At 41.6% G+C, this 27,824-nt stretch overlaps 7 protein-coding genes across 11 annotated transcripts; 2 read left to right on the forward strand and 5 right to left on the reverse strand.

Annotated features, from left to right (window-relative positions):
* Positions 1 to 186: 186 nt before the first annotated feature.
* Positions 187 to 5,616, reverse strand: ess2 (ess-2 splicing factor homolog). Its single transcript, XM_035184087.2, has 10 exons — positions 5,209 to 5,616; positions 4,220 to 4,388; positions 3,962 to 4,045; positions 3,703 to 3,872; positions 3,248 to 3,365; positions 3,014 to 3,147; positions 2,791 to 2,893; positions 2,580 to 2,689; positions 2,349 to 2,464; positions 187 to 2,194 (listed from the first exon to the last, which is right to left on the reverse strand). The coding sequence occupies exons 1-10, from the start codon at positions 5,353 to 5,355 to the stop codon at positions 1,924 to 1,926; spliced, it is 1,422 nt and encodes a 473-aa protein (XP_035039978.1). The 5' UTR covers positions 5,356 to 5,616; the 3' UTR covers positions 187 to 1,923.
* A 1,204-nt stretch (positions 5,617 to 6,820) lies between these two features.
* On the reverse strand, positions 6,821 to 7,893 carry LOC118098184 (homeobox protein goosecoid-2). Its single transcript, XM_035141784.2, is given in 5 exon segments — positions 6,821 to 6,898; positions 7,121 to 7,371; positions 7,461 to 7,808; positions 7,811 to 7,856; positions 7,858 to 7,893. Coding segments are annotated over 5 exon segments (759 nt in total).
* A 3,700-nt stretch (positions 7,894 to 11,593) lies between these two features.
* Positions 11,594 to 13,936, forward strand: si:zfos-128g4.1. 3 transcript variants are annotated; one of them, XM_035184235.2, is made up of 2 exons: positions 11,594 to 11,811; positions 13,166 to 13,936. In XM_035184235.2, exons 1-2 carry the CDS (start codon positions 11,682 to 11,684, stop codon positions 13,876 to 13,878), a joined length of 843 nt encoding a protein of 280 aa, XP_035040126.2. In that variant the 5' UTR covers positions 11,594 to 11,681; the 3' UTR covers positions 13,879 to 13,936. The 3 variants fall into 3 exon arrangements, with proteins under 3 accessions (XP_035040126.2, XP_035040127.2, XP_035040129.2); XM_035184236.2 differs by having other exon boundaries at positions 11,674 to 11,815; XM_035184238.2 differs by lacking the exon at positions 11,594 to 11,811 and adding an exon at positions 12,085 to 12,373.
* Positions 13,886 to 17,584, reverse strand: rnf185 (ring finger protein 185). 2 transcript variants are annotated; one of them, XM_035184241.2, is made up of 6 exons: positions 16,918 to 17,584; positions 16,267 to 16,285; positions 16,062 to 16,174; positions 15,819 to 15,873; positions 15,335 to 15,437; positions 13,886 to 15,227 (listed from the first exon to the last, which is right to left on the reverse strand). In XM_035184241.2, exons 1-6 carry the CDS (start codon positions 17,118 to 17,120, stop codon positions 15,130 to 15,132), a joined length of 591 nt encoding a protein of 196 aa, XP_035040132.1. In that variant the 5' UTR covers positions 17,121 to 17,584; the 3' UTR covers positions 13,886 to 15,129. The 2 variants fall into 2 exon arrangements, with proteins under 2 accessions (XP_035040132.1, XP_035040131.1); XM_035184240.2 differs by having other exon boundaries at positions 15,320 to 15,437; positions 16,918 to 17,570.
* A 267-nt stretch (positions 17,585 to 17,851) lies between these two features.
* Positions 17,852 to 19,486, reverse strand: LOC118125539 (chemerin-like receptor 1). 2 transcript variants are annotated; one of them, XM_035184233.2, is made up of 2 exons: positions 19,373 to 19,486; positions 17,852 to 19,259 (listed from the first exon to the last, which is right to left on the reverse strand). In XM_035184233.2, exon 2 carries the CDS (start codon positions 19,247 to 19,249, stop codon positions 18,230 to 18,232), a length of 1,020 nt encoding a protein of 339 aa, XP_035040124.1. In that variant the 5' UTR covers positions 19,250 to 19,259; positions 19,373 to 19,486; the 3' UTR covers positions 17,852 to 18,229. The 2 variants fall into 2 exon arrangements, with proteins under 2 accessions (XP_035040124.1, XP_035040125.1); XM_035184234.2 differs by having other exon boundaries at positions 17,852 to 19,086; positions 19,373 to 19,407.
* Positions 19,487 to 20,815: 1,329 nt separating this feature from the next.
* On the forward strand, positions 20,816 to 23,941 carry LOC118125541 (iron-sulfur cluster assembly scaffold protein IscU). The gene is made up of 5 exons (XM_035184239.2): positions 20,816 to 20,974; positions 22,599 to 22,712; positions 22,973 to 23,083; positions 23,181 to 23,259; positions 23,358 to 23,941. The coding sequence occupies exons 1-5, from the start codon at positions 20,873 to 20,875 to the stop codon at positions 23,447 to 23,449; spliced, it is 498 nt and encodes a 165-aa protein (XP_035040130.1). The 5' UTR covers positions 20,816 to 20,872; the 3' UTR covers positions 23,450 to 23,941.
* A 163-nt stretch (positions 23,942 to 24,104) lies between these two features.
* Positions 24,105 to 27,768, reverse strand: tmem119b (transmembrane protein 119b). Its single transcript, XM_035184231.2, has 2 exons — positions 27,520 to 27,768; positions 24,105 to 25,877 (listed from the first exon to the last, which is right to left on the reverse strand). The coding sequence occupies exon 2, from the start codon at positions 25,859 to 25,861 to the stop codon at positions 24,755 to 24,757; it is 1,107 nt and encodes a 368-aa protein (XP_035040122.2). The 5' UTR covers positions 25,862 to 25,877; positions 27,520 to 27,768; the 3' UTR covers positions 24,105 to 24,754.
* Between the last annotated feature and the right edge of the window lie 56 nt (positions 27,769 to 27,824).

Consider the following 27,824-nt stretch of genomic DNA (forward strand, 5'->3'; position numbering starts at 1 on the left):
ATTCTTAAAAGATTATTTATATTATTGTATGTTGTTTTGTTTTTTTTACATGATCCTGATCCATCCACCACATCAGCTTGATTAAAAGATCATTATCATAATTATTAGATGGTTAGGTTTTTACATGACCCTGAATCATCCACATCAGCTAAGCATTGATTTTACTCCCCAAAAAATCAAACCAACTTAAATTAAATGTATCTTTTTAATTTGAAATCACTGAAAAGCTTTTATACACAAATACATACATATGCAGATTCGTAATAAGCTACTATTTAAGTGGCTGTACTTCACTCCCTCTGGAGACACTCTGAGTTGTTTGACCCTGGGAGATGCCCGATGGGTCAAACTCCCAACACGGAAACTGTAATAACAAGTAGGACATTTTACAGTCCACTTTTCTATTCATAATGAAGAGATATCTGATGACTTTAACAGCAGCTTTGGGGGCAATTAAGTACAGCACAATTAATATAATTAGCTATATTTGGCTGTGCGCAACAGATTAAGAGTGTTTAATAGGTGCCTAACAATAATAGAAAGCCCCATTTTGCACACATTCACACTACCTGATATATGTTGACTATCAGGTTGAAAAAACTAATTAAAAGTGTCATTAGAATGAACCAGAGAGAAAGAAACGTTTTAAATAAAATGTCTACCTTTTCCCACTGGCTGGTGACTCTATATCCGGAAGTCTGCCTGAAAACAATTCCCACACAGTAAAATGGAAATCTATTGTGCTTGCTGTGTACAAACATGCGCTGTAATGTAAGGTTTGGCTGCCTTATCAGTCTGAGTTAGACATAATAAGAGTTGTTAATCCAAACAGTTCTCAGCCCAAAAAACAATGTCTGGAGAAAACGCACAGAGGGGAATTTTTTCGCTCCTGTACTGTCAGATGATGCCCAGTTAAACTCGAGACTGCTGAAGCTTCACATTGGCTTCCGCTGAGGTTTGAAACACACGTTTTTTTGCACGAGAGGAGAGTTTGTCCTCCACCTCTTGTGCTGGTGCTGCACTATGTGTCAATGCCATACAGTGTCCACTTGTTCTTTCAATGTACATATGAGCAGACAAGTAACAAAATACAAACCTAGCCTCTTCTGCTTTTGTAACAACACCCTTTTCAGACACATGATAAACATGTATATTAAATATGAACAGTACTAAAATCCAATACAAGGTACATTTTAAGTATGTAATGCACACACCTCAGTCTACATCAGTTTGCTTCACTTCTTTATAATGAAAACAGACAATGACCTCGGACTCCCTTGAGAATGGTAAGTAGGAAATCAAGCATGTGTGTTGACTTTCCCAACAGGCCAACCTCTTTTTATTAAAAGATGGCCCCAAGGTACCCTGAAACCTCAGATACTCCAAATAAACAGACTTGAGTACATGTTTGAATATTTCTGGATGTAGCTTCAATGCTCACAGGCATGAAAACACCTTTACATTTGAAGGGAGACACTAAAATGCCATGGCTACATGTATGAAGAACCGGGCAAAAGACTATTGTGTAAAATGTGTTAAAATCCACATGAAATTCTCCCAAAAAAATGATGGGCTATAATTATATAAAAATATCAGTTCAGGATGTGCTGGTTCGTAAGTGGAAGAAATTGCTGAACAGGAAACTTTATATTTGAGACCAAAAGAAAATATAATATAACAAACAAATAATTCCATAGAATTTGGAAAGCATATTTCACTGGGGATCTACAGCAACCCATCTGTGCAAACATGAAACAAATAAATCCTCAAAAATACATCGGTCCACTGTACATTTCTTTATCGAGCCATCCAGTCGAAAGATGTGCTCTTAAATCACAGAAAAAATTGGCGTGGATAGTTTCTTATAAACTTTTCCACAATACAACGTCTTATAATATCCCAACAGAGAGAAGCCTCTCCTCGTTAGAAAAAGTCTGAGGCTTTCCGTCTCTTGGGAAGTTGCAGCAGATTGTCTGTGAGTGATGCAACGTCTTGAGAGCCTGGTGTCTTGGCTTTGTCTGGTGTCGGTGTTCCTGTTGGAGTAGATCCACCAAAGGGAGACACAGGGGCTCTATGTGAGGGAGATGGGGTGTAACTTGCTCTTAGCGCTTTGTCCGTGTTTTTGCTAGACGTCAGATTGACGAGCCTCTGCAGGGCGGGGGTGAGGGCTGGGCTCAGACCTTTAGGTGTAAGACTGCGACACAAAGGTGATCAGTTAGTTCATGACAATAGTAACTTCTTAATAACTACACTAACACACGCTGTAAAAGACATAGCTGACAGATGGAGCAGGGCGTTGTTACCTGTAGAAGATAAAATCAAGAGTGTAGAAGGATGAACGTTTTTACCTTGCAAGGTTCTCTGTGACCTTTCGAAATGCCTCCTTTTTCTTTGCACGGTTTTTAGCAGCAGCTTCATTCGCCATCTTTATACCCAGCCTCTCTCGCCGCCCAGGTTCTGGAATCTATGGAGAAAATATTAAAAAGGTTTAAACACAACACAACAACATTTTTATGTAAAGACATGGTGGAGTAATGGCATCCTGGGCCCAAAAATCTAAACTTCTGAATGCTCAGTACCTTAAATGACGGACCGTGATTCCTCTCAACATATGGTGAGTCCGATCCATCCAGACGAAAGGGTGTACTCTCGATCTCACCCCATGTCATCAGAGGTGAGTCGCATACACCTGAAAAGAATTGGACAGAACAACAAAATGTTGGCAGGGCTCTCGAATAATTTATTGCTACATTTCGTTCCAGGTGGAGAAGGATTAGAAGATGCACTTACCAGGTGCAGGGGAAGGCGTTCTCTCAAAACCATATCCATTCACTGATGGGGATTCATGTGGGATGAGCTCTTTCCCATCAGGGCCCACTTTACCTTGTTTGAACTGGACAAAGAGACATGATATATTAAGCTGCATCCTTCAGGAATTATACTGAGGTATATTACCCCAATGCAACATCATCCCTTATTTCTTGGTTTCATGAACCATATTCCTAAAACGTACCTGTGCATTCAGAGCTGCAGCCTGTTGAATCTGGCTTTTGTTGAGAGCTTTGCTGAATGGGTCGACGACAAAACGTGTATTCTTGTGAACTACCTCCCGTGGTTTTTTAAACAAAGCATCGTCATCTTTAACACCTGAATTGGAAAATGCGGAGAAAAAAAACTATATATTAATTATTTTCTCACTGAAATGTTTTAATAAATTTTTGCCATTTATGGTTTTTTTAAATCTTACCTTCTGGATAATACATCAAGGCATTTTTTGCTTTGTACTCCCATGTTTCCAGTCCAGCTTTGACACATTCTAGTGCGGCTTTCTCCATGGATGGTAAGGCAAGGTTCTCCTCGTGGCGCTGAAACACACAATTGTTTATTATATGTTTTCACTTTAGTCAGTCAGCAATCAACTGCCACTATAAACTACTGCCACGTAAATCCTTAGAACTATTGAAGTTGTAGTTTAAATGCAGGCTACAAACTACAAACTTTTCAAAGCCCCATTTCAAGCCCACAGTTGGTTATTGTTTGATACCCAACACATAAAAAGTATTTCTGTAATTAGCTATTCAGTCATAAAAAGTTCTGCAACTAACAATTTCACAAAATTCTAACTTCACTAAAGTATGTGTGATCAGAACCCCTGTTTTTCATTTGCTTTGAATTTAAGTAAAGTAATCTGCACATGTGTACCTGTTTGTATTCAGCCTCAGCCTCATATAACCAGGCATGCTTCACTTTCTCCTTGTCTTTAGCCAGATCCATTATCTGTTCAAACGATTCATTATCCTCACTGGTATTTTTAGCCAGGAATCGATCCAGGGGGGGAAGCTCTTTTTCTTCCTTGTCACCATCGATGCTTTCTGTAAATAAAACATTGAGAAAAGTACAGTTTAACCTCTGGTAAACTTCTGTATCTCAATTTGTTTCATTAAAAAAATGAAACACTCACCTCCATCTAAACCTTTACTGCCACGAATGGAGGAGGGAGACGCCGCGTAGCCCACTGGTGTCTCAAAGCTGGCTGGAGTCACATCTTGCCCACAAAATAAAACATAGTTGAAAAGCACATTCATGACAAAATCTGGTATGGTGCAACTAGCTTGTAAAATCATCTATTTACAAGGTGCAACAAGAACACAAAAGCTATTCTTTCTTTCTGTGATTAAAAAAAACAAGAAAAATACAGCAATTACATCACAATACTCACATGGGGCAGAAGATCTTGGTGTAGATTTTGTCACAGATGATCCATATCGGATGGATATCTCCCTCATTCTCTCCAGGTCTCCACATTCCTCTGCGTGCAGATAGTCCTTCTGCGCTTGCAATTTGGTCACATCGGGGAAGAAGTCCCTCTGGATGATCTTCTCCAAACTCTGTTCAAAGTAAACAGGTAAGACTTGACTTTGAACATGAAAGGATCACAACATGTTCTCTGGCACTCCACAACAACAAGAAAGAAATTATATACCCGACTGCTTTTTCTCAGGCGAGTCTCACTTTTACACAATCCTACATATTTACTTGAGTTGCTAGTTTCTAACAACAAACCAGGGTGGTAAGGCTGCTACTGTCATTTTAATTGTTGAGTTATCTGCTGATTGATCTATTTATTCAGTCAATGAAAAGTCAAGAAACAGACATAAATGTACCAAACCCCAACAAATCATCATTCAAATATTGACAGTTAAAAGCTGAATGTTATTTGACTCATAATAATTTATTACGTATGGGAGGCTATTACCCGAGGACCTATGGCCTATTTAAAAATTAAATTACTACTAGATTATCAATATTGTTGCCTAATATCTTTGTCATTTCAAACACAGTCTCACGTCTCCATGAATATCATTAATGGACAAAACTCTTCATTTTATGAAATTGTAAATTCACAACTGTCAAACGCAGATCTTTCCTGAGTCTAACCTCCAACACTGACATGTTTCTCAACTTCAACTGCTCCTTGACAAACAATACGTTCATTTAAAGAACCAGTGTCCAAGTTAAAAAGCACTAAAGAGATGCTACGTACACAACGTAAACCTTTGTAACAAAAGACACACAGTTCAACACAACGTTTGTTATAGTACGGTCAGTTTCTCGTCTGTCTTGAACCTCGCTAACACCGTTGTTTTGTCTGGTTACTACAGTTAAACACCGTAACCCCCCACACGCGGTCCTCTGTCATCTCTTCACCTCGATGTACTGCTCTTCGTCGAGGACCTTTCTGTGCGGCCTCCCCGTGTCTTTATTATCTGGCTGCTGCCGGATAGCCATCGTTGTCACCGCCGCGGGGACGAGGGTCCCGCACAGGGCTCTCCTGACGCTGGCGCTGCCCTCCATCGTGGAGCTCGACTAGCCTCGCAGGCTAACGGCTAACGGAGGATCGTTCACCGACAAACACCGAGCGGACGGAAACGCGAGGCGGCTTCTATACCTCACAAACGCCGCGTACAAACGTGAAGGGGTCACCGTGGGAAATCCTACGCTTTAAAAAGCTGTGAACAACTGCGATGCGTTAGCTACGTATTATTAGCATAGATCATTAACCACAACAGAGCGACAGCGTCCGACCGACGTAGTTCCGTACTGCGCGAGGTGACGTCACCGGAAGTTTACCCTCAGGATATTTACAGTCGTTTTTTTTTTTTACTTTTATTATTATTGAATTAAATCTTTTTTTTATTGTTTAAATTTAAATATATTTCCTTCTATTATTGTTATTTCCACTTCTCCGTATTAATGTTTGATTTGTTTCAACCTCTTTTTGAGTTGTTCCTGTATTTGATCTTTGATGTCTTTGATGTTGTGAATGCTGACTATGGATTAAATCACAGTATTTTTGTCTATTATAACTTTGCTTGTAACTTAGATAGGAGACAATATGTTCCACGTTCTTTGTAATTAACACTTGTTTGTAGAACATATATCAGTGTTCTAAGTAACATCTACTTACTTGACAAAATAATGTTACAGAACCAAAGTCTTTCAGCTGAACCAAATAAATACACTTGTATTTTCAAGATCATATTAATGATATATATTATATTGAATTTAAAAGATCCCTGATAGCATTCCTCATTTGAACAACAAAGCAATAACCAAGGCTACTCATCCTTACTGATGACCATTATCTAATATGCAATATAGGTATAGTTTGCAGGATAGACTCTTCAAACAAGTGGCTTCAATCTGACTCCTGTTATCTACTCACTTGCAGAATATTTATATATATATGTATACTAACTCCTGGTATTATCCTGTGCCCCAATAAATATTGCCTGTGCTCCTGGGTGGATAATTTGTCAGATGAAAGCTTTTCTTTTTTTCTCTCCAAAACATAAACCTAAAACTAAAACAGATAAAGTGAAATATTTAAATTACATTCTACATGTCATGATGTTTTGTGTATTGTGGTTTGAGGGAAAAACAGATTCTTTCAACTCTTCCAAAAGAACTTTATTTTTTATCAAGGGCACCTTTTTTCACAACTGGTGCCAGTTAGAACAATATATTTACAAACTTAAAACTTATCTTTCAGGATTCAAAAGATGTATTTGCAGCCAGTGCTTCTATCATACACTCAACCAACCAGCTTCATGAAAAGGCTACAAACTGCCAAGGCTTAAGTCACATAATTAGTCACAAAAAAAACCACGTTTGTTTATTTTCTGTCGGAAAAAAAGATTTTGTCTGGCTGTTTGTGAACTGATTACAATATAATTTATTCCCTCAACCACTCACACACATACACACAAATATAACTCTCTCATTTTCAGTGCTGTCGTCCATATATACAGTACAAAATTTAGTTTTCTGCATTTCCCACAGCAAACGATAGTCTTTTCTGACGCCTCCACTTTGCTCTTCGGTTTTTAAACCAAACCTGCCAGAAAAGTTAGTTAGTGGTAATTTCATGCTGTCATTTACTGTACTCACAATATCTGGCAACTTTTAAATACATAGATCTAAATTAGAAACCATTATCAAACATCCAGACATTTAATAAAAACACACAAATGCAATTATATCCCTTTTTAAATGTGGCATTTACAACTTCACATCTGCATTATATATTGAAAGGCTGAATATGACCTAACAGACTCACCTCTACTCTCTCCTCTCTCAAGTGAGTGTGCTGTGCTAATTTCTCCCTCGTGTTCACGTCTGGATACTGGTTCTGCAGGAACAGCTCCTCCAGTGCATCCAGCTGATCCTCGGTGAAAATCGTGCGGTGACGCCTGGTCCTCCTGTGCACCTGACCGGGCAGCTGCTCCTCTCTAAGAGCCTCTCCCAGCCTGCAGGGGTTGGAGAGCATCGCCGGGGGCCATCCATACTGACAGGCGGCAGGGAGGAAATCTGATGTAAGAGAGGAGAGTAAGTGATTCAGAAGACAAATCCAGCCTTTTAAAACACGTGTTAAAACAGAGGTGATGGTTTAGTCTTACCTTCATGGATGAAATCAGCTCTGAATATGTCTCCACAGTGGGAGCAGTAGCAGCAGCACACACAGGCGTGATGAACAACAGTCTCTGTCTGGTCCCCAGCAGGACTCACTGCCTTCTCTTTCTCCCCAGCACCACTCGTCCCACACGTCCACCTGTCACCATTACCGTCTGGATATTTGCTCAATATGTTCTCTATGGTGAAAGGAAACTTTTGTCTCTCCGTCCTCATCACTCCATCCATCTCTCAAAGAAAGTCCAATAAAACAAAAGCAATGCTAATCACAGGATATTGACACACAGCACTTTTTGATTGTTCAGGCTCCGCTGCTCTTCTCCTTCTCCCCTTCTACAACACTGTGTCAGGCCCTTATAGTGAAATTGGGAGGTAAAAAAAATAGTAAAAACTATAATCCCCCCTGTGGACCAGACACATAAAACGGTTGAAACTTAATTCCTAGCTAATCTGGGCAGTTTTGTGAAGAGGTTAGGGAGGACGGCAGATTCAGTTAATCTTGCCTCATTCCTTTCTCCAAAAGAAATCAGATTTCACTGCATAAAATGAGAAGTGGAGAGCTCCTAAGATCCTTATTGTTGGGGTTTTAGAGAAAAGGGGATTGCTCGGTATTAGAAACCTGGATTTAGAGATGAACGTTTTTTTTGGTGTGGCCAGAGACTTGTGCATGCTGAACTTGAGGATTAGCTCCCTAAATTTATTTCATGATGTCACTTTCCTATTTAGCTTTATCACCAAATGATCTTGTGCAAATTAGTAGATGTGGTCGGTAAATAAGAAAACAATGCGTACTGATCACACCCATTAAATAAAGAGATGCAGATGAATGAATGACTTGTTTTGTCAGTGCTATAGTCACCTGTGTGGTGTCACTAATGGATTTGTATGTACAATATTACTCAATACAGATAAGCACAAATAGGGGCTCCTCTGTGTAGTCTGTATTCAAGATAATGCATCATGTGTTTTATCTGTGAGGTGCAGTCTTTTCAGTCTGACTCCTCTGACAATGTGCACAGCTGAGGTAAAGCTATTACAGGTTAAATTCAACCCCCCCTCAACAAATCCTGTGATTTCATACAAGGCAATATACGAATTAATGGATTTCCACAATCTGTCTTAAGCTCCGCTTATAAGGGCTTTTGAAAACAGATAACAATAAACACCATCCCATCCTTTTCACCCGGGTTTAATAGCGTCCAGATTGTTGACATATAGTTTGAGGAGCATGGGAGATCGCTATCTGCAGTTATTGTGGCTCTCAAAAGAAGGAATTGTAGCACATCCGCGCTGGTTCATACAGCTCAAATTTCATTACTGGGGATTAGATTGATAAAGGTTCATTTTGTTGTTGTAAAGAGAAATACTTGGTACAAGAAGTGAAGTGAGGGAAACCACCTGCACATCAGGGTTAATACAGTTTTATGGACTTTTGATTCTCTTCCATTTAATGTGATTTTCACTTGCAAACATTATTAACAGTGAAAAATGGGTAAACATTATTGCTGGTGCTCATGAAATGGTGCCGCACCACATGATTCATCGTATACTCTCAATAACACAGCCTGAAGGGAAGTACAGGGAAAACTGACAATACCTAACAACTGATTCATTTGTCTGTGAAGATTCTCACTCATTATTAGCAAGATTACAAAAAAACTACATCACCAATTTCCATTAAATTCCGTGGAAGGGTGGGGCATGACCGAAGGAAGAACCAATACAATTTTGGTGCAGATCCAGATCAGGGGGTCTGTCCTTATATCTCTGTGAAATCTGGTACCGATTTGGACAATGATCCAGATTTTGTGAATTAAAATAAGTTTTTTTAGGGGGATGATCTTTATTCACTTATCGTGCAGTTACAAATATTCCTCATATAATCAGAGAATATCAGAGATTGGATATTTTGTGTTTAATGTGAGCAGTTTGCGGAACATTTCTGTGTACATGCTATATGTATCTGATATAATACATGTATACGCTATATGGTGATAAAGTGGCCAAACACTAATTCAGATATATTGACAAAAAGCATGATCCACAAAAGGCCAAGGCAGAAAAATATTATAATATATAATATATATAATAATATAATAATATCATAATTAATTTTCTGTCATATCCTTTTCAAATGCACATTTTGTAGACAGTTATTTCTAGAAAATATGTGTTTATCAGGGTTATGGTTAGAATGTGTTCCAAGTGAGGTTCTTTTCAGCGTAATTATCAGTGACTAACGTGTCGTGTTGGGACACAGAAAAATCACATGGCTGCTCAAATTACAGGTCAGCGGGAGGAAAAATGAAAACATGAATAATAAAGGACACAAATCAAATCGGTACAATTCAGACAGGAGACACAGGATTAAAAAATACACCCACACAGTGACTGTTGGTAAATGAGCAGAGAACCCAACATGACATGAGAGCATTCACGTGTGAAAAAGCTCAGTGTCTCTGCTTACCGCTGGACCGGGGCCCAAAACCTCCTGGGGAATTGGAGATTGCAGCTGTGAGACCACGAAATGCAGAGGATCAGCCTTCCTCTGTGTTTTCTTGTGCAGGGAAAACACAGGCAACATCCACACTACTTTACAAGTGACTGTGGAAGCTTAAAAGAAAGCACGCGTCAGATAACAATCCTCTGGGGGCTGGAGAGGAATCAAGAAAGCCACTCTGTGATTGCAGAAACTCCATATCTGATATCTGTGTAAATACAAATATTATATTTCTCTCCCCCCCTTCTTTTTTTTCTCATATCGTTTCCGTGAAATCTGAAAATGAGCTCTGGGACCTGGAGTTCCGTCTGTCTGGCTTCAGACTCACTGGGACCATATGTTTTGTTATTTAAGCAGGTTTACGTTACCGCCATTGAACTACACAGGAAGACAAATTGCTCCCATGTGCCACTGTGTTCTCACTGCACTTTTCCACATCCTACACTCACTTTGTGAACAGCGTTTCTGTCAGTTAAAGATATGTATCTGTCATTTATATTACATACAACCTTTTTGGAGTGTGTTTAAATCTTCCCTGTATTTGAATCCATTTGAATTCACAAGACAACAGTATTTTATACTGACTACATTGCAATAATAAGGGGTCAGTTTGTGGCCCTAAAACCACTTGAGGAACTAGAGTATGGACTGGTGGAGGAAGTCAGGGGTTGTTATCTCTTGTTAAATTACTTAACTATTTGATAACACAACGGTTCAGAGCCATTGTAGGATTCCAGCATCACTCGAAAAACGGATACCTATTTAGAAATAACACTGTATCCAACAAATAATGGCAAAATTAACAGAAGCTGTGAAAAAACTATTATGCAACTTGTCTTATATGGTACAAAATACCATTATTATGCAGATTACAGGCTACACTAATTCAGATTTTCTGATAGGTATGTTTTATGATACCTTTCAGAGTAGAGCAGGATAAGGTTATCTAAAGCAGGGGCTCATAAACTTGTCAGCCCCCAAAACAACCACACCAGAGACATGTGACTTCCATTATCATACAGGTTATAGACCTGTGCAATAGTTAACAAAAAAAACATCACCTATGTGCACATAATGTTTCCTGTGGTGCTGTAAACTGACCTGCTGCAACCGATGCTGTTGCAAATCTGTCGTAATCCCCTCAGGGGGTCAAAAAGAAACTAAGATCAAAAGGCTGATGACTATTTGCATGGTTTTACTTTAAATATTTGAAGTGAAACAATTATTTTTCAGCTCTTGGAACTTTTATGCGTAAAATATATTATCAAGAATGGCTTTTGAGCTTTATTTAATTTGCAGGAAATCATCTTGCGACTCTCCGTCTGCGTCTGGTGACCCCACAGAGGGTCCCAGCCTCTAGTTTGGGAACCAGTGATCTTAAGGGACATAGAACAACAAACACATGTTATTGTTGAGTTTGAGAAATGGTGAAATTGTACAGTAAAGATATAATGTGATTATGCACAGATGTGGGTTTGAATCTCTTTTCTTCTCTCACAGTGAAACAAAGAGTGAGGGAGGCCTGGGTGCGGTGGTGCGCCCCCCAGCGGCCGTGCCCGGTGAACGGCGGAGCGACACGGCGCGGCACCGTCCGCCACCCGCGTCATCTCGCGTTGCGTCGGGGCAGCAGCTGAGCGGAAAAGGCGGGAGAAGGCTGCCGCTTCCGCGTCCGCGCAGCCCCGCACACAGCGAGCAGTGGAGGCGCAAAATGGACGATAAGTTAATATTGGCCGTATTTAATTACCCGGAGCTTTACAACGTGACTTTGCCCAACTACCGCTGCACAGAGAGCCGCGCGCACGCCTGGAGGAACATCAGCATCCTACTGGGTCTCCCGTGTGAGTATGTTTGTTTGTCCCAACTTTACTGACACTTATAACCTGCGAGGCGGCGTCACCGTGGACCGCAGAGCAGAGGGGTGAGGGAACGCACGTGTGGGTTCAGCACGCGCGTGTGTGTGTCTCGCGTGTTGCTTCCGGCGGGTTGGCTGTTCGGGTAGTTTTAATTCCGCGCGAGTGCAGCACGGTGCTGTGGCCGCCGCCGCAGCCGCGCGCACCCGCCGTGCTAGCGGTAGCAGCCGCTGCTCCCTCGCCTAGGCCGCGCTGCGCTGCACGGCACGGCACGGCACGGCTCTGCTGCGCCGCTTGTGCAGCACGGCTCTGCGGAGGAGGAAGCGCTGGTCTGCTGCGCCGAGCCTCTGTCGGTCGTCAGGCTGCGATCACATAGCGAAGAAAAGGCAAAGTGAAAAGCGTCTGGATGTGTCGTTGTCGCGGGGGCGGCGGCCCCGCGGTGTCCCGGGTCAACATGTCAGTGTCAGAGACCCCAGAGCCGCACAGGCTGCACAGGGTCACGGACAAACTCATCACGAGGCGTCAACTTCAGATAAATGAGTTTATCTGCGTGAGTTATTCTCTGGGATGTGAAGTTGAACAACATATTTCAACAGAATTAATTTTCATTTATCAAGATAAGCAGGTAATAATACGTTTTAAGGGGAAAGTTAATAATGAGAATATTTAACTTTATGTATATGGCACCTTTCAAAACAGTTACAATTGGCTTTACAAGTTAAAAAACTTAAAAGCTATTTGAAGATCACACAGCAGTAGAGCATGAGAGAAAACAGTCAAACAAGATCAAATAAAACATAAAATTATTAAAATAGACTTAAAACATTACTTTGTTCAAATGTCAGTTGTGAGGATTTGCTCACTTTCTTCATCTTATTATGAAGTAAATTTAAAATATTTATGTTTTGTGTTTTCTGTAGTTTGGCCTTAAAGACAATATTATGGACCTTTTGTCAGTTTTCAGACATCTTATTTTACATGTTCAATATTAATCCATTTGCTTTTTGTAGCCAAATTGTTATTAGTTTATATATTTTCCCCCTTTTAAATAAATTATGGAGCTTACAAAATAAATTTTATATATAAGTATAAAGGGAATTGAGAGAGCACATACCTCCGCCAAGGCCCATCAGCCCCCTTATGGGACCACATATATATTCAATTCCCCTTTATAGGTCAAGAGCCATGAATAATTCTGAATTTTGAAAATAACTATAATATCCTGATATCAACAATCATAATAATGAACACATCATGTCCAGGTTGCTTTCTTTTTATTGTTCATAGTTCTGTGCACTGTTCGTCATCAGGAGAATCATGACTCTGAAATTTCTCTTTCCAGCTGAGGAGTGCAAAAGAAAATGGAAGAACATGAGAGACCGCTACTTGAAGGAAGTCCGAATGGAGATCAAAAGCAAGAAGCAAGGGGAGGTCGTGCAGAGCCGGTGGAAATACAGACAACTGATGAATTTTATCGCACCCTTCACTGGGTCAAGAAGCGGCGTGGCAGACATCTGCGGCAACGAAGATGACGACCACGACAACCCTGACAACGAATCTGGCAGCGTGGAGGGGGAAAGCGTGTCATCTGAGGTGGTCAAGGCGCCGCAGTCGATCATGAAGGCCCCTGTGAGCCAACCTGACCTCAAGCCCCAGTTGGCGTTTGTGACGCAGGTTCCTTCAATGTCCCAGGACACGCAGATGGCGCAGCTGGCTGTTATGGCCAAGCTGCCGTCAACCTCTCAGATCACACCCATTAGCAAGACCGGGCGGAAACGGCGCCTGATTCAAGAGTCACTTTCGTTGCCTTCCTCTCAAAGTATACAGTCCCCGACAAAATGGCTGGTCAAAGACAATGGCGCCTCATTTCCCACCAGGCCCCGGGATGAGGATGAACTATTTCTGCTGAGCTTTGTTCCTGCTCTCAAGCGACTCGCTCCACAGAAAAGGTGCGAGACAAAAATAAAGATCCAGCAGATTATGTACGAGGCCGAGTTCAACGTGACGCAGTCAGAGTCCCAAGAGAAACACACAAAGCAAGAAACACAAGACTGAACCAAACCAACTTTTTTGTACTTTATTCTGTTTTCTATAAACTTCTTCCACAGAATGACCAAAATATCGATTTTTCTTTTGTTACAGCATAAAGTGGTTTAGTTGAAGAACATCCTTTTTTCATGTGAAATAATTAAGAGTGAAGAAAAACAAAACGTATTCTACTTCTCAACAGAGTATTTAAATTTTTAACACCACTTCGGTTTGGTGTGTCTTCATTTGCATATTAACTGAGCGAGTAAGGCTTGTGTGAGAATGACACCTTCATAGGAAAACAGATGATTCACATCTTTATTCACATTAGCTTTTACTGTCAAGAGTGTGAATTTACATTTAGAGTAAAGATTTCATGTGAACAGATCAAGTTCTCTCTACTCTGTAGCACAGTATTTAACATTTACTTACAAGGACATACAATAAACTGAGCTAAATAAAATGTTACAATTTGGAGATAAATACTGTTTCATAGTTTAATCTTTCAACTGCATCAATGTAGTTTTAAAATAAAAAGACTGTCCGACATTGTTTTGATTCAACAAAGCAGGTGACAGATTTTGGTGAATTTTAACAAAAAGATGTGTAATTTGTAAGATCAGGTAGTATTAGATTAAATAAAGAACATTCTTAGTACATAGTGACCGGACTGATGACGCAGAGGAAGTACAGGCTCATATTCAGTGTTTAATTAAAAGGTGTCTATTTCCTGGAAACATTTTGACATGTTAGAGTAGGAAAAGCACAAATTATCTTAACCATCACGCTGTCAGGGTTTAAAGAGGAGGGTCACGATGAGCTGTGTCCCGATTCAGGGCCCGCATCCCTCAGCTTGGCCTCCGTAGACCCAAGTGGTCCACAGAGGCCGAGCTGAAATGACTGGTCGACGAAGAATTTCCTATTTTTCCTGAATTGTGACATAGCAACAACATGGTAGACAGTACCAATCCTGTCCTTTTCCTACTCAGACTAAGTCCAAATGTCCAGTGTGAAAACCCCCTGACGTCAAGGGCAACCAATGTCACATGGTTCACCATCAAGTTGTTATTCTTAGATTAGCACTCATACATTTATTTTCAAAAAAACTCTTTTGTTCTAATCTCACATGGCTTGTTGAGAGAGAAATAAAAATCATCAAGGAAGAAAAACATGCACGGAGGCAGAATCCAATTCGCACATCACCGTGATGATGAGCCTTCCTGTCTCAACCTGGTCAGATCTCTTGGCCGAACCCCCACATGTTGTTTTCCTGCACCTTCATGCAATCAGCAGCCAGAACATAATCACCAGAGCCACGAACAGGAAGAGTCGAGAGAGAAACTGTTCGTCCATGTGCTGTGGCGTCCCGGGCGCCGCTGTTTGATGGGGAATAAGTTTGACAGTTATATGACATGTTGTTGATGAAAGATACATCATGGTGATAGTGACGTGTGTAAAGCGTAAATACCTGGAGGAGGCCTACCATCATTGATGTTAAACGCTGTAGCAAAAATACCAAATGGAAAGGCACCGATTCCAAACGACATCTGGAAACCCCCATCTCCAAAACCAAACCCTTGAAATCCCTGTAAAAAATAGGAAAATGTGTGTCGTATAGTCATGTATTCACAACACCTGAAGCACAGTTTACTGTATAGTTTGTCAGATGTGACGCAACAGGCAGTACAACTTGTGGTAATTCTCCCGAGTTGACGCTGCAACTCAACACAGTGCGTTTAATGGATCCCAGAGGGAAATGTCCTTTTGTTAATGAATAAACTACAGGGCTGCACCTCAGCACCTGCGTCATTCCATGTAATCATTTCATCATGAGTGCATGAGATTACTTGACCGCTGATGTTTCACTGAGAAAATACACACCGCTGCCTCACATGGTTGAAAACAAGAAAACAAAAAGGTACAGATCTGGCATGAAATGATATTTTGTATTGGTGCAGAGAACTTACACCACGGTTTTCTGGTTCAGGCCTTTGCCCTTGTGGTCGAGGGGGTGTTCTTTCTCTATAAAACAAAAAAACGCCATTATGAACAATTCAAAAAAGTTATTCTCAATCTCTCTTGAATATTACATTAAAGTCTGAGTGGAACATATTCACCATTGCAGTACTATGGGGGGGGGAGGATTGTGATGACTCAATACATGAAGTTTAGGGTCAGCCTGACCTGTAACGCTAAACAACAATACCAACCTGGGGTCCTGTTGACCTGTGCTTCCCCGTCCATATAAGGGGATGACTTTGTCTCTACTGATGCCAGCTTTACACACCGGGCACACTTGTTTGCTGGGTCTGGTCTCCAACCACTGCATAAAAGACAAAGACGAGTTTAAGCACCGCCCTCTCGTTGGCATTTGCAAAATGAGGAAAAGGGAGAAAACAAAAGGGTTTGACTGACCTGATGCAAACACGGCCAACTGATTGAGAGGAAAGGCAACGGGGTGAGAGGTGAGATGTCGGAAAGGGAAGAGATTTGATTAGTGAAACACACAGACGTTGCAAAATATACATTTGCTAATACAATGGCATCTATATATGAGCGGTGAGAGAGAAGAAACCTGGCTTCCTGCTCTGGGCTTTTATCTACTTTTAGCGAATGATTAACTAAATAAATACTTTCACCACTTAAACCAGACCAGATGCTCAGACGTGACTGGTTCCCAGTGGACAAAAGTGGGTCAGAGTACATTTGAAGAGGTGGATCTAGTTGCAGAGGCTGTAAAGTTTCCATGAAAGTGACTAAGATAATAAAATTAAACATGTGTGTGTGTGTGTGTTGTGGTGTGTGATTAAGATAACACGGTCAGTTCAAAGCAAACCAGATGTAAACAGGTACCTCGTGATGGTGGTTGTTGACATTAGCCACCATGGTGTTTGCCAATAAACTGGTTTAGCTGTTGTCCAGCAACATGATGACGATTAGCTTGATTTGAAAAACAGTCTCAGTCGGTCTGGACCCTGAACTGTGGCCTCATTACCCGGACTGACACTGAGGAGGTGGGTTCTAGTTTGAAAAGCTAAACTTAGTCTCTACCAGACCCAGACCTACCAGAAGAGGTGTCCACACAGGCTGATCACTGCGTCCTTGGCGGTGTCCAGACATATGTTGCACTCGAACGTGCTGTCCTGGTTGCTGCTGTCGGCCGCCGCACTGGAGCCGCTCGACCCGGGACTCGGGTTGTCGGTGGCCGCGGTGGAGGGGCCGGAGGCCGTAGGAGGAGGTGGAGGTGGAGCGGGGGCAGCGGTGGCCATTTAAAACCGAAATCCCCTTCAAGCAGGCAGGTTCAGGTGGGGGTGACTCCGCCGGCGGCACCCAGCGCTTCACAACACACACATGCGGAGGTCCAGGCGGAGGCTTGAGGGGTTTCTAACAGACGCTATAATCCCGCAGGTAACAGGAGAGCTAGCTAGCTACGGAGCGGCTAACGTTAGCTAGCGGAGCCAACCGACGGTTGAACCGGAAACACAGCGGAGATAAACACACACAGGAGCGGTATTAGCCGAGTGGGGGGTTCAGTGAATGATCCGTAACTTGTGAGGAGTTGTGGCGACTTGCTCCCAGCTGATTGCATCACACATCCGCAACACGGACCCGGTAGTAGATCCGGGGAGAGGGGGGGCGGCGGCTTACAGGCGGGATACTGCTTCCCTCGGTGGTGTCTGTCAGGAGGCTCCACACAGCACACAGCTGACTGAGGCTAAACCTGCATTCATTCACCACAAAGTAATTCCGCTCACAATGTGACACACAGCAGGTGTTTCATTTTTATGTTCCTTCCTCTTTATACACAGTATGTGGTTCCTCCTGCAAAAGAGGGAGAACGAGAGAGCTCAAGGCATTGCAAATAAAAAAAATAAAAAAACTTCCTCAATTTCACGACACATGAGCTGCAAAACGTCACGACACATGCAAATACAGAAACGTGCTGCAAATTGGGAAAACACAATATGCATCAATTTCTAATAAGATAAAAAAAAAGACCTTTTGTTTTTCATTCAATTGCTTAAATATTTTATTTATTATACATATTCATTATATTCAATTCTTCTGCCTTCCACTTTATTTAAGTTGCAATTTTAATCTGTTTGAAAACATAATAACACAAAAGAAATTCAGTTGTAGACATAAAACAAATCTTAGAAATAAAAATCATCTGAATCTGAAGATTTTCTTTAAAAAGTTGAAAGACACTAAATTAATGCCTTGAACAAACCAATAGCCGATCATCTGACACAAAAAGGTATATTTAGGGGAATGATATCTATCCAATTTGAGTTTGTCCAATTTGGTGCAGATCCAATAAAATTCCGGATCAAGACTATTGGTCCTTGGCGGCGGAATACGCTCTCAAAGTCCCATCCTAGGTTTTGATCACTTCCATTGACCTACACCTTGAATGATTGAGACCCGCTGTACGGAATTCCTCAGCCATCGCCTCCTCCATCCTTGATGTCAGAGACCTCTTCAGGGTTTGTTTAAAGTCGTTACCAACGAAGACGTACAGAGCTGGGGATATGAAGCAGTTTGCTGCGGCCAGCGTGGCTCCCACCTTCAGTCCAGTTTTAAGAACCTCCAGGCTGTGGTCTTTGAAGTCCAACTCCAGAAGAACAAAGGTGTGGTAGGGGACCCAGCAGAAGAAAAACGACAAGATGAGCGCCACCATGATTTTGTACGGCTTTGTTGACTTGACGGTCAAAGTTTTGAGCTTCACACCGAGCACGGAGCAGCAGACGACAATCATTAGGAACGGAATCAGGAACCCGCAGATGAATCGAGTCAGGACAACTGCCTTGTGTCTGGAGGGGTCCACATAGCTTGTGTAGCACTGAGTGACTGAGCCGTGGACTATAGTTTGTCTGAAGATCAGTGAGGGCAGCGTTAGGAGCGCAGAAAGGAGCCACATGAGCACAACAACCCCAAAGGCTTTCTTCACTGACCGGTGGTTATGTGACCAAACGGGGAATAGAATCATTACGCAGCGATCAGTGCTGATCAGGACCAGCAGAAACACACTGCTGTACATGTTGAGAAACAGGGCGGAGGAGGTGAACTTGCACAAGAGCAGTCCGAAAGGCCAGTGCGAGGTTATTCTGTAGAAAGCCTCCAGGGGCAGAAATATACAGAACAAAAAGTTTGAAATTGCCAGACTGATGTACCAAGTGGTGATGACCGTTCTTTTCATTTTCCATCCACAGATCCAGATAACGACTGAATTTCCTATGAGGCCAATAACAGTTATAAGGATATTGAATACCACTAGAGCATGTGTCAACAAAGAAGGAGAGCTGCTGAAATTCAGGACTTCAGCAGTGGGGGGACTGACGTTCTCAGTTTCATTGTCTGGAGTATAATCGGCATATTCTTTATAATCCACATCCATGCTGGGTTTCCTGTAATATTAAGTAAAGAGTCTTGTTTCCATAAACACATTATAGCAGTTTTACTATTTTAGCACAAGGAAATACTTTCAGTTTATCAGATGAAACAGGTTATAAATACTCACGTTGGTGTCAATGTGGAAGCGATCACTGTTCTGATGTCTTCTTACTGAAACACCGAGCTGCTGGAAGCTACTTCTCTCTTCTGTTTCCTGGGCAGAGTTACTGACTAAAATGAGGAAAACAATCAGATATTGTTACTCAATGGAACAAGTTAGTAACTAGTAACTAATCTGACGGCCACTCATTACTGAAAACATAGTTTGTGTTTGATGGTGACACCATTTTAAGGAGTTTAAGAGGGTTTATGAAAGAGGATAAAATAAATCTAAAAGTTTGTTGAGTCTTACAACAGCCCACTGATGTAATCTCACATTGGGATCCCCTTCACACAGTAACACAAAAAGACTCATTAACCAAGGGTCTATAGAGTCCCGCTTTAAACTCACATATCATAATTACTTTTAAAACCAAATTAATCATTTGTAAAAAAAAAATCTACTCTGTCTATTTTAATATGAATCACTACCCATAATTGTAGCTATTGTGTCTTTAACCAACAGCGCTGAAATCCTCATCAAGTGTTTATAGCCTTAGTAAGCATTTCTCTATAGTTCCCAAAAAAATCACATGATCCAGTTATGAAATAGCACTGACCTCAACAGATCCTTATATGTGACACTTATTTTTATTAGCATTGCCAGAAGACATATTAGGTAATTTTATAAGGTAAAGATAAAACAATGTTCAAAATAAAAAAATTGCAACCAAAAGTTTTAACTTTTGGTTGCAATTTTGGTCACAATTTTGGTCAATTTTGGTCACAATTATATTTTAAAGTACTTGTCAAATCATTACCATATTTGAGTCATAATCACTACAACCGAAGTATAAAATGTGATAGTACTAACTCTGCAGAATAGAAATACAAAAATATTGCACGCCACTATATATATATATATATATATATATATATATCGATAAGATAATTCTTTATTAGTCCCGCAGAGGGGAAATTTGTAGCGTTACAGCAGCCAGATGGCAGTCGGGAATAATCATCAGTTAAGTAATAATAAGGAGCATGCAGTATTTATGATGAAAGGATATATAAGTAAAACATAACAAATATTATCAGAATCAGAATCTGGTTTTATTGCCAAGCACATACAAGGAATTTGCTGAGGTGTATTTGTGCAAGTATATATATAAAAACTATAAAAAATAGGAAACAAAAATAACCTTATAAGCACCAGGGGAGGGATTGCACAATAGGTTGTAAGTAAACACCAGAGACTGGATTGTTAGTCGGGAAAGAAAATGGAGTAAAAACTAATATGTAGAAGTGACGTAAAGGACAACATGTGATTATAAGTCGCAGGTTGTAATAAAACGTGGACACTGCAGTTATGAGAGGATGTTTACTCTGTGTTGTTTACCTGCACAGCGCATGCGCACGTGTCGTCAGTGTTGACCCCGCCCCCCTGGCAGTGACGTGTGTCTCGCGCACTTCGGGCTCGAGCTGCTGTTCTCTTCCAAACTGCGTCATTACTGCTCCGCTCTCCAACATGGCGACCACCGTGATGAACAAGTGTCTCAGTCCTCTGGCTCTGCTCACCCGCAGGCTCTCTGCCCCGGAGTTCTTCACCCAGTGCTGCTACCACAAGAAGGTAACGACACCCAGCGTGTGTGTGGGTCTGTGTGTGTCTGCGTGTTAGTGCTGTTAGTTTGTGTGTTTGTGTGTGTTGGGCTGCGGTTTGACCTTTGTTTACAAACACGTCCACTGAGAAGTTAGTGTTTATTAACGCTCTGCTGCGATGGAGCTAACCACAACAAGCTAGCTCACCTAGCAGGGTTGTTTATTACAAAACAGAACAAGGAGAAATATTATATTAAATATTATATAACTAAATCTAATTGACTCTGAGCCTAAATGAATGAAAGTTAATCACACGAGTTAATTAATCCACCTGTCTGTATTATGACCTTTTATCTGAGTCCAGCTCTCATTGATTTAATCAGTTATATCATCAGGCCTTACTGTTGCATATTGCAGGGTGATGTAATAACACTTAGGCTGGTTTCCCATCATAATTTTTTATTTTGGCCTCTGTGATTGTGAAATACTCAAGTCAGCTTTATTTAAAAAGCCTCTTTAAAACAACCAGTCGATCAAAATGATATATAATAAAAGACATAAAGAGAAGTCCAAGTTTAAAAAAGGTTAAAAAGTGAATAAACCCTCAAAAGCCTGAGAAAACATGTGTCAATAATGGTATTACAGGTCCTAAATTATATTCTATAAGGTATTCAATTAGTTTTGAATTCAATTAAATGTTACCCTAAACATGGCTGCCTAAGAATAAGTCTGCTTCCAAATGAGCTTCATATAAAAGTGTGACAGATACGGATACATGTGACTAAACAGCACAATAAATAAAATAAGTAAACATTATTTGTTGTGTTAGATAGTTGAATACTAAAGTAACGTCACTAATCTGCCCTCCAGCTGTCCACTGCCACGGCTTTCAGACCTGAATCACATCCCATTAATAGGCTTAAAGGGCCGTCAGGATGGTGAAGGTGCACATTGTGTAAGACTACATGTGAGTGTTCTGTAATACCTGTGGGAGAGTTGTGTATTTATTCTTGTTAGTGCAGCATATTTCTGTCTAACACAACTTTCACATTTAGAGTTTCACTGTGTTACGTGACCGTCTGGGTTGTGGGAATCAGAATCATACAAACATTTAGGTTGAGTGGATTTATGCCTGTAAACAGAGATGGTTTGTGTTCCCTTGGATGTGAAAATATAATAAAAAGCTTTAATAAAAAAAGATTTAATTTAAAAAAAATAGTTTCCTACGTCATAACATTAAATATAAAAAGCTGAAAGTCTGTTTTGACAGTGAACAAAAAGAGAAACATCCCGAAATCTCACATCACATGAAATTTGCTGTATTGAATGACGTATACACAGACTAAGCCGCTTCGTGTTGTCCTGGTCAGAGTGACTCAGCAGGAACTGAGGGAAGAGGGGGTGCAGGAGTTGGTGTAGTGGACAATGACGTCCAGTCCTAATCTGTGTCACTTACACAATGGAGGAAATGCGTCGTTGTATAACAGCGATAAACAAGATTTATAGACATTTTGTGATTGTATCAGAATGGGAAACAAACATTCCAGGATGCTGCTGATGTCTGGGCTCTTCTGATTTATTTCAGTGTTATGATATACTCTCAAAAATTTCCCAAACCCCACTCTGATGTATTATTTCCTCTCTTTCCTCTGAAGGTGGTGGATCACTATGAGAACCCGAGAAACGTCGGCTCGCTGGACAAAAACTCCAGGAAAGTTGGGACGGGTTTGGTGGGAGCTCCAGCCTGCGGAGATGTGATGAAGCTCCAGGTACCATGGATGGATGGATCACAGCCTTTTGTGTACATGAAGAACTTTTAGAGTTGGATTATAATAACAAATCACAAGTGGGAGAACAACACAGAGAGCACTGAAACACTAAATATTCTTATTTTACCAAGTAGATGGCTCAAGTCTTTGATTAATAGTTTAACAGAGCTATAAATCATTTCCCCTGTTATGTTTTAGGGTAAACACATATTACTTGGCTCATAATGAAATGATCACTATGAATCCTCTCATCTCGATAGATTGAGGTGGATGACCAGGGGAAGATTGTGGATGCCAGGTTCAAAACCTTCGGCTGCGGCTCTGCCATCGCCTCCAGCTCTCTGGCCACCGAGTGGGTGAAGGGCAAATCTGTGAGTGATAACATAACAGACATGACTCTTGTTTCCCATTTCTTGTATTCTTCTTCCGCTCATTGACCAGCAAGGTTTTTGCTCTTTTTTTTTCCAGGTGGATGAAGCTTTGACAATAAAGAACACTGACATTGCCAAAGAGCTCAGTCTTCCTCCGGTTAAACTTCACTGCTCCAGTAAGTCTTCGGTGGATTCTTCTCATGATTGTCTTCTTTTACAAACGGCTCCACTCATGTATATGTATATTCACCCTTTATTTCCTGTTCCTCCTCAGTGCTTGCGGAGGATGCCATCAAGGCTGCTCTGGCGGACTATCGCCTCAAGCAGCAGGACGACCAGCAGGAGGCAGTCAGGGCCAGCATTTAAAACCGACCTCCACTTGCTTCCTGCTGCCAGGGAGAGAAGTAGCTGTAGTTCACCTTCCTGCAGTACTGAAACACGCACACACCAAATACGTTGATAACAAGTCCACCATTGTCAACCCTCTGTAGCAGTGTTACACCAGGCTTAGTCTGTGGCCAACCCTGCGCCCTCTTACCTTTTTAGCCTGTCACCTAAACGCACAATGTGAGCACTGTTGTGAGCGGTTGGTACAAAGTTGAGCCTTATTTTTGAGATTGTGAAATATTTTAAGATTGTCGAGCGTGAGGAGAGTGTCTTGAAAGGTGTGATGGAGATATTGATTAAAGCTAAGAGCTGATTATGTATCCTGTCTGCACCCTAAGCTTTGACCTTTAATATATGCAACCAAGCGACGTGGCTAGAAACCATGAAAGGGTCCACTGGTTTTATCTGTAATTTATAAGTATCTAGCAATGCTTCTGTGAAAATCTGCAATAAAAAAATCCTGAATCATCATTTGCTTCGAGTGCAATTTATGACTTGAAACATCCTGAATAATAACATATGTTTTTCACGTTAGACACACGCAGGTATCTAAATTAGTTAATTATGCACAATTCACAATATGATGGTTATGGATGTGGATCACGTGAATAAATGCATTTGTTCTAAACACTGCTTGTGCTTGTACTGAGAATTTATTGTGATTACATAAAAGTAAACCGATGCTAAAAGGTGGTTAAATCATAAATTATCTACAAAAAGTTGTAAGTATGTTAATGTTTATTCACTGAAGCACAGATAACGGGCCACATACGACTACATGTTTACTAAAGTGACCCCCCCATCCATCCATTAACCATAACACTTGTCTGCTTTAAGGGTCGCTGGGTGTCACTCAGAGACAAACAACGACTCACACTCACATCATTTAGAGTCTCCAATTAACGTCAATCAAGCATGTCATCGGACTCTGGGAGGAAGCTGGGGTACCTGGAGAAAACCCACAGAGACACAGGAGGAACATACCAACTCCACAATCTCTAGCTGTGCGGCCATTTTGAAAGAATTCAACGAAAGCATATCTTCATAAAAGGAACTATTGTTTGTAGCAGATATTAAAGACAGTAAACCATGTTTTTAAACTGCCATAATGATAACCAGTTGCAAGGGAGCTCTGCTGCACACCATCTTTCCCTCACTGGACAAAAAACTAAAATCTAGTGATAAATCTGTCGATAATGTTGAGGTTTTACGGACGAATTGCCACTGGTGGATTCAAAGTGGATTCAGGTAGAAAATAGAGTCAGTTCATAGTGTTCAGAGGAGTCAGAAGGCTGTTTTCTCTCCTGCGATCAGCTGAAGCGTTGCAGAGTCATTGTGGATATGCAGAGAGGAGGGCCGCAGACTCCTGCCAATCAAACGCTGCTCTGGATCATCTCCCTCTGGATGAGGCTGCTCTGGATCATCTTCATGCGGATGCTGCGGCTCTGGATCATCTCCCTCTGGATGTGGCTGCTCTGGATCATTTCCCTCTGGATGTGGCTGCTCTGGATCATCTCCTTTTGGTTGTGGCTGCTCTGGATCATCTCCTTGTTGTTGTGGCTGCTCTGGATCATCTCCTTGTGGCTGCGGCTGCTCTGGATCATCTCCTTGTTGTTGTGGCTGCTCTGGATCATCTCCTTGTGGCTGTGGCTGCTCTGGATGAGGCTGCTCTGGAGGACAGCTCAGCTCAGTGCTGCCTCCTGCTGCTGCTGCCTCTTCAATGTTGAGGAGCTCGCATGGCTCCTTTTCCTCAGGGAAACTTGGCAGCTGCGGATCCAGGACGCTGCCACATGTCTTAGAGCTGTCTCCAGGACTGTGGTCTGCTGCTTTCTGACTGCTGCCACTTCCCTCTGTAGCATCTACAGATTTATTTGGCGTCCGCAGCCTCTTGGCGGCCCTCATGATGTCGGCCTGGAGCTGCCTGTGAGAGTCCACAGGCTCACTCTCCTGCTCGGGAGCTGGTTTCTCTGGCACTTCATTAAAGGGTTTTGCACCTCCGGTTTTGTCCCTGTGGTCCACGTACATTTTGGAGGGGAAGGAGGAAGGGTAGTAGGCGTTGACCTTTCGCCTGCGGCTCATGAATATTGCCCCACAGATGATAAACAAGACGAGGAGGATGAAGGAGGTTGTGACGAGGATGAGGAGCATGTTCTCCTCCAGGAAGTTCACAACCTGACTCAGGAAGTCAGTTTCCACATGGGTGGGGCCAGCAGGTGTTGTTTGGGGCACGGAGAAAAGGTAGCTGGTGGGCAGGGAGGAAGCAAAATTACCGAGGTCTTCCTCATCTGTACTTCCCTCCACAGAACTGGAAAAAGGTAGAGGCGTGGCCAAACCGCCGCTGAGGCAAAACACCACACACGCACCGATCTGACGAAGGCCCATCGGGAGCATGGTTTCCCCACAGGATCTGTAAATAACAATGAATGTCAGTGACTGGAATGTCCATATGTGAAGACAGTCTGTGCATCTCGTGTTTAGGCTTTACATTGGAGTCTCAGAGCAGAGCATCTGTTTTCTCTGGAAAAAGAAAAGGATCTTAGAAAAACCCAGGTTGTTTCACAATGCTCGCCACTGTTCTGAAGGTATTTCCAGAATCCTCAGAGACTCCTCTGACCATCTGGAGGAAAACATATTCAGTCTGTTGCAGGATAAAGAGAGAGAAAAAAAAGATCTTTCATCCATCTTTCAAGTTGTGCCACTGTCTCTAAGCTCGGAGAGGGATGGTCGCCAGAAACGCAACTACAGATGGATCTTATTATGAGTCAAATCCGGGTTTCATTATTTTAGGCACAACAAGGGGAAATGCATTAAAATGTCTGCAGCAGACGGAATATTTTTGATCACTGATTCTCTGAGGAGTCTGGAAATATCAAGAATAAGTGTTTTGACACTAACTCAAATGTAATAGTAAAACATGAGATGTGTAAAACCTGGATTAGTTCATATTTACATGGAGAAGCAAGGATCCATATGGTGAAAACATCTGTGTAAAACATCTCTACAGCCTAAGCACGTGTTTCTTCATTTTAGACGTAGATATGATCATTTGTATGTAGCTGTAATATGAAGATTACGAACAGTATTATTTGACTGGACTGTAACAAAACAAACGTATATACACTCACTTTTAGCCTTTCAATGGTCTGGTTAGCTGGTTTAAATTTACCATTTTATTTTTTATTGGTTCTAGGTGTCTTATTATTTTATAATTTCATATTATATTCCTACTTTTTAATTTGCGTGTTTGTTTAATCGGTGTCTAACGTTTATCTTTGCAGTTTCCACATAGTTTTGAGTTCACTATACGTCCATGGTAGCTCATGCATTGTGCAGCACATCGTGCCTCCACCTGGAATCAAATGTGCTGCATAGATCAACCTCAGCTTGATTCAACACAAAGTTAAATACATTTATTCCAGCTCGGCCTGAAGTGTCCTGAAAACACAGGCTGTACAACAACAGAAACCCGGAGTTAAAAATGTTAAATAAAACGCCAAATATCGGTGGATAGTTGAAGTGACCCTTTAAACCCAGCTTCAGTCTGGTGCAGTACTTTGTTTTTACTCCATCTGTGTCACTTTGATCCTCATTCTGCTGCGTCTGTGTTCGAGCTGCACGGAGCAACATGAAACTGCTCTCATCTGGAGGAGGAATGGTCTTTTTCTTTTTCCTTTTTCCCTCCCAAAATTAATCACCTTCTCAACCCAGACCAAATAAACACAGCCACACATGCCTGTGCAATCTCTCTCCCCCCCCCACACACACACGGGAGGAGGCAGATAAAAAGAAACAATAATAAACTGAATAGGAATGAGCTAGATTCTGTTTTTGTCCATTTTAATGTTTAAAACAGACTCAAAATATGGCCTTTAAGTTTTAATAGCTGTGCTCTTGGAGTGTGGAGGCTCCTGTGAAGGCATCACGATGCTGTCACATCACTTCAAACTGTCACCTGATGTAAAGAAAGCCCAGTTCAGCTTGACCATGCAACACTCAAAGAATTGATAGAAAGAGCAACATAAAAAACAATGACAAAACATCTCACTCACTGTCCTGAAGAAGCGTCTCAGTTGGCGTCTGATGGGAGGACGAGTGAAACCAGTCTGGAAAAAGTGAACTAACAGTGAAACGACTGCTCGGCGACCCACGCAACTTCTGCAGTTTCAGATTTCAGGGCTGGAGGTTTGTCTGGATAGTGCAAAAAAAACACAACACAGGGACAAATCCCTCCTTCTGCCTCTCCTCCTCCCCCTCTTCAGTTTCCCCGAGAGAGTCTGGGCTCTCCGGCCTGCACACAGATTGTTCTTGTTACAGGCAGGAGTTTATTATGTGCTGTGGGGGCAGGGTCCTCTCC

The sequence above is a fragment of the Hippoglossus stenolepis genome, chromosome 18 (genome assembly GCF_022539355.2).
Source record: "Hippoglossus stenolepis isolate QCI-W04-F060 chromosome 18, HSTE1.2, whole genome shotgun sequence".
Taxonomy (NCBI): domain Eukaryota; kingdom Metazoa; phylum Chordata; class Actinopteri; order Pleuronectiformes; family Pleuronectidae; genus Hippoglossus; species Hippoglossus stenolepis.